The sequence below is a fragment of the Bidens hawaiensis genome, unplaced genomic scaffold (assembly GCF_021521415.1).
Source record: "Bidens hawaiensis isolate Kalapana, Puna unplaced genomic scaffold, B.hawaiensis_p1.1 tig00053839_1, whole genome shotgun sequence".
Classification (NCBI taxonomy): domain Eukaryota; kingdom Viridiplantae; phylum Streptophyta; class Magnoliopsida; order Asterales; family Asteraceae; genus Bidens; species Bidens hawaiensis.
Window position 1 is genome coordinate 55,138 of NW_027506271.1, and position 4,863 is coordinate 60,000.

General features: G+C 32.4%; 1 protein-coding gene across 1 annotated transcript; it reads right to left on the reverse strand.

Moving 5' to 3' along the window:
- Positions 1 to 1,507: 1,507 nt before the first annotated feature.
- On the reverse strand, positions 1,508 to 3,405 carry LOC143617317 (uncharacterized). Its single transcript, XM_077089914.1, has 6 exons — positions 3,372 to 3,405; positions 3,190 to 3,242; positions 2,870 to 3,103; positions 2,164 to 2,431; positions 1,998 to 2,075; positions 1,508 to 1,813 (listed from the first exon to the last, which is right to left on the reverse strand). Exons 3-6 carry the CDS (start codon positions 3,076 to 3,078, stop codon positions 1,763 to 1,765), a joined length of 606 nt encoding a protein of 201 aa, XP_076946029.1. The 5' UTR covers positions 3,079 to 3,103; positions 3,190 to 3,242; positions 3,372 to 3,405; the 3' UTR covers positions 1,508 to 1,762.
- Positions 3,406 to 4,863: the final 1,458 nt, after the last annotated feature.

Consider the following 4,863-nt stretch of genomic DNA (forward strand, 5'->3'; position numbering starts at 1 on the left):
TACTGCACAAGCGCCATAGGGCAAGAAAGGTGGGAGCGTGAGGGAGGTAACAAGCGTCGGGTATGTGTTGATTTTTTATTTTTTCTTTTTAATTAATATTTATTATATAACCAATAATTTATCTCTGTCTCACACTGTTATCTCTTTTCATCTCATCATAACACGTGTTTTATATGTGAAATGTGAATGCTCTTTTTTCCACATTGGCGACTACGTGTCAATATCTGCCTTTTTCACATATGATATTTTACCCTTCTATAACACGTAACCTTAAGTTACACTCAGGATATCGCTATGGTGCATGTATATTGTATGTATATATTCATTACGAAACTGTAAAGCGTAAACCTTGATATAATAGGTGACTCCTGGGTGTGGCCACGGGGCATGGGCATGTAGCTAATTCTAGATCACAATCTTTTTCTTTTCATTTCATAACATGACATTATGTTTGATCTTGATTTGTCATTCCCTTTTGAAACCGGTAAAATAACTCATGATGGTAACATGCATCATTGCAGTATGTTAAAGAGTTCATGTTCAAAGTGTCAAATCATAGTGAAGTTAAAACTCTTTGTGCTCAAATATCTATATTTGATTAAATTGTTTTGTAAACGTCTTACTTCAAGTATATTTCTTTGGATGTTTATATCTTTTTTGGAATGCAACTTTCATAAACACAAGCTTAGCAAGAAACTAAACAAAAAAACCAGTATGTACAAGAAAAAAAAAACCTAGACACCTCAACAAAAATACCAGCTACGCTCTAAACATACACCGTTTATCTCATTCAAGAGAATAACTTTTGCCCTATATTTGACCCACATAAAGCTTATGCTTTTAATTTCTTCCATCCCATACTTGAATGTTGGTTATTTGAGATTGAAAATCGCTTCGTTCAGTGCTTTCTATATGCACTAGCATGCCGATAACTATTAACGAGACTGTATGTACCGCTTCTTCGTTGAGGGCACCAAACTACAATTTTTATGAAAACCGAGAATGTCTTGGATGGAGAAAGCATAAATTGGTGGTATCTTACACCATTGTTTAATGTATCGCCACACCCTTGTTGCGAACCGGTTCAATTTTAGTATCGTCATGGCCTTTTAATAGAAGTTGGCAATTACAAGAAGGCGTCTAAGCTAGCTTTAACAAACATGTTAAAACAAAGCATCTTTATCATGCTTCTTCATCATAGTTAACAGAAGTAAAAACATACTAAGTTCTTGACTCTTCTAGTAGCTTAGATTCTGTAAATCGTGCTCTTGCTTTGTTTTGTGATATGCAAAGCGATTGTCGTTCATTATAAAGAGAGATTAGAGTTAATTTTAAGTGAATTTTAGGTAAGTTGTTTAAGAGAAATCAAATAAAATCAAGATAAAAAGAGAGTAAAAAAAGGGAATTGCCGACTTTCCTCCAAAAATAGCGCCTTTAGATAAGCGGTGGACCACCTACTTAGTCTAAAAAATCGCCTAGGCGCCAAAGCACCACGCTTTTAATAACTATGATACCCGTATCCTTGTTTTCTTTATGTACCCATAAATCTTATTTCACATTAACCGGCTCTATGGTCAGAGAGGAGGTCAAAATCAAAGGTGAAAGTGAAAACAATATTGTTAAAAGAAAAAAAAGGTAAAATAACTGAGAATATTAAATGACATAGATATTGAGTTAGCAGATTGTCCAAACATCAAACATCTCCTTCCTTCCCACTCTAAAACAAAATCCTACCCAGATTCAATATCTTTTTCCGCAAATCTCATTCTGAATCACTTTCCATGCTTCCCATTGCCTTCAATCCTCTTGGTCTCTGCCAAAAAACAATGTGCAACTTGTTATGACATCATACACAACTTTAACTATATAGTGTACAAGTCATCACAGCATCATTGCTCCAAATTTGACCACAAGGGTTCCAACTCCAAAATAAATACACAAGTGACACAACTATCAATACATAGAAGTACAAGTCATTGTAACAAGAGTTAACCAACCTTCTTAGAAGTCTTCTTCTCTCTAACTTCATATCTTTCTTGGCATAGATCAGATAGGCATGCACCTGGACTAACCAACTGCATTCAAAACATCAAGATTCAATCAAAACTAATAAAAAGTTATAAACTATAGAACAAGATTAAAAGGGCAATTAAGTAATTTTACAAGTAAGGTTCTTTGAATTGTCTTGGCTCTTTTCTTAGGCCTTTGAGGCAGTTTACACCCTTTCATAGCCATAAAGTCTTCTTCTTTCTCTTTGCTTGATAATGTAGTGAACAATTTGGGCCAAACTGTCTTTTTACTCTCTTTCTTTGCATCCATTGTTAACACCTTCTTGCTGCTGCTACTTTCCTCAAACCCGGCTCCGGTTGATCCCCGCGTCGAGTAATATCGATCTTCTTTTTCGGGCGTTGATAACGTCGACATTATCTTCCTGTTGGTAACCCCTAAATTCAATCAGAAAGCAAGAAAACAGCCCAAAAACCAATCTAATTCTATGCTTATGAGAAACTTAACAAAGAATCAAATTCTTGTTCACATAGATTGTGTTTTATATATGATTAAAATAACACACACAAAAGGCTTTATAGATGCATTCAACAAAGGCAACCCATTAAGAAAAAGCACCAAACTTTATCTTTTTCTTTGGTTCCTAAACAAACCCCTTGTTTTCTTTTGCCTTTTAATTATTAAAATAATCAAAAAAATATAGAAAAACAATATCCTGCAAATGGGTACAGATCTAGGGTTTCCATCAATAAAACACAAGATTAAGAACAATTTGAGCTAAATATGGAAGTAAATAATTAACAAAATCAACTGGGATATGCATAAAATTAATAAAAATTTAATCTTTTAATTATTTTTTTACCTGTTTACACGTTGAGGAGATGAAGTATGAACTGGAGGTTGAAGATGATGAGAATCTTGTTCATTTACAACCCTCCGATCAACACGTTGAGATGTTATTTTTTTCTTCACAACAATTTCATTTCCATCTGATGATCCATTCATAACCGTTGATTCTTTCACTTTAACAAACCTTAATCTCTTTCTGTTTCCCCACTGCAACTTATCCATTACACCAAAGCTTCAATCTTTACCTCTGAAATCAAGAACCCTAAAAACATTAAGAATCAAGAACAAAAAAATGTATTAAAAAAACACTGTAGATAGATAATTAATACCCACATGAAGATCTATGCTGGAAACCTGTTTTAGCATCAAATCTTCAAAATTTGATCCTGCATTTCAACATCATTCAAGAACATGTTTAGTTAAATCTTGAAACTTTCTTGAAAGTGATAAAAATCCCATTTTTAGCCATGATTTTTTAAAGATAATAAGACCAGGATCAAGAAAGTGAAGAATACCAACATGGAGATCTAATTAAAAAGCTTCAAATCATCAAAATCATCCTGCATTTCATAACCATTTAAGAACATGAGAACATAAAAAAGAATGAAAGATTACAACAACAACAAAGTTTCAAACTTTACCTTGAAATTCAAGTTTTATTATATGAACCAAGAACAAGAATCACACATCTTTCTCTGAAAATGAAAAAAAAATATCAATTTTTATCAATGAGTTTTAGAGATAATAAAGACCAAGATCAAAAAATTGAATAATGCCAACATGAAGATCTTATCAAAAGGCTTTAAATCATCCAGCATAACAAATTAAGAGCATGAGACCACAAAAAAGAATGAAAGATTACAAGAACAAAGTTGCAAACTTTATCTTTAAAAATCAAGATTTCTTAAATGAACCAAGAACAATAATAAAAAATCTTATCTAAAAATGAAAAAAAAAAAACCCCATTTTTATCCATGATTTTTAAAAATGATAAGACCAAGATCAAAAAATTGAAGAATACCAACTTGGAGATCTTATCAAAAAGCTTTAAATCATCCAGATAATGGAAGATTACAAGAACAAGAAAGCTGCAATCTTTATCTTAAAATCTTTAATAATCAAGATTTCTTAAATGACCCAAGAACAAGAATCATACCCAATATATAAAAATACCCACTTGATAATCTTTGCTAAAAACAGCTTGAGATCTTTAAAAACATCTTGCATTCAACAAACCAAAAGAATCATGTATAAAAAGCTGAAATGATGAGGCAAAAAATGGTGAAAGTGATGAATTTAATTTAGGATTTGAATGATTTAGATTTTAGAGCATTAAAATGGATTTTGCGATTTAGTTATTTTAGGGGAAAATGTGATTTTGGTGTTCTTTGTTTGTGAGTTATGTTTGACAGTGGAGAGGGGTAGAAGACGAAGAAATGGGGGTTGTGGTTTTTGTAACATAGTTTTAAATCTAATAATAAATATATATTTTTTTTTGAAAGAGTTGTAGATTTGGTATATTAATGTGGACCGTTTGATGTAAAATGGAGGGTTTATGCCCAAGGAATTCTAAGAATTCTTGTTATACATTTATTCCAACCCTCAATCCTCTTTTCGAGATTCATCGATATTGAATCAATCGAACGCACTTCTAAAACCTGTTCCACTTTTGGAAGACCTTGCGTTATATCACCAGATCTTGATTTTTCATATACAAATGTGACTAATGTATCTCCTTCATAAAGGATTTCCCCATAATGTCCATGAACAGTTGCTCATGGAGTGGCCAAATAAGGCTTAGCTGATCGTATTACCACAGAGTCAACTTAAATAATTAGAACTTGACCTGATTTTAAATGCGGTCCTTTTTTTGCTATACATACATTTTGACAAAGAAACTGCCCAAGATTAACGATTGTATATGTCTCTTCACAATAATTGTAATGGAGAAAATACCAATTCAAATTGAATGGATTTAAAATGATGTTACTACGGGGGTGTTTGTTT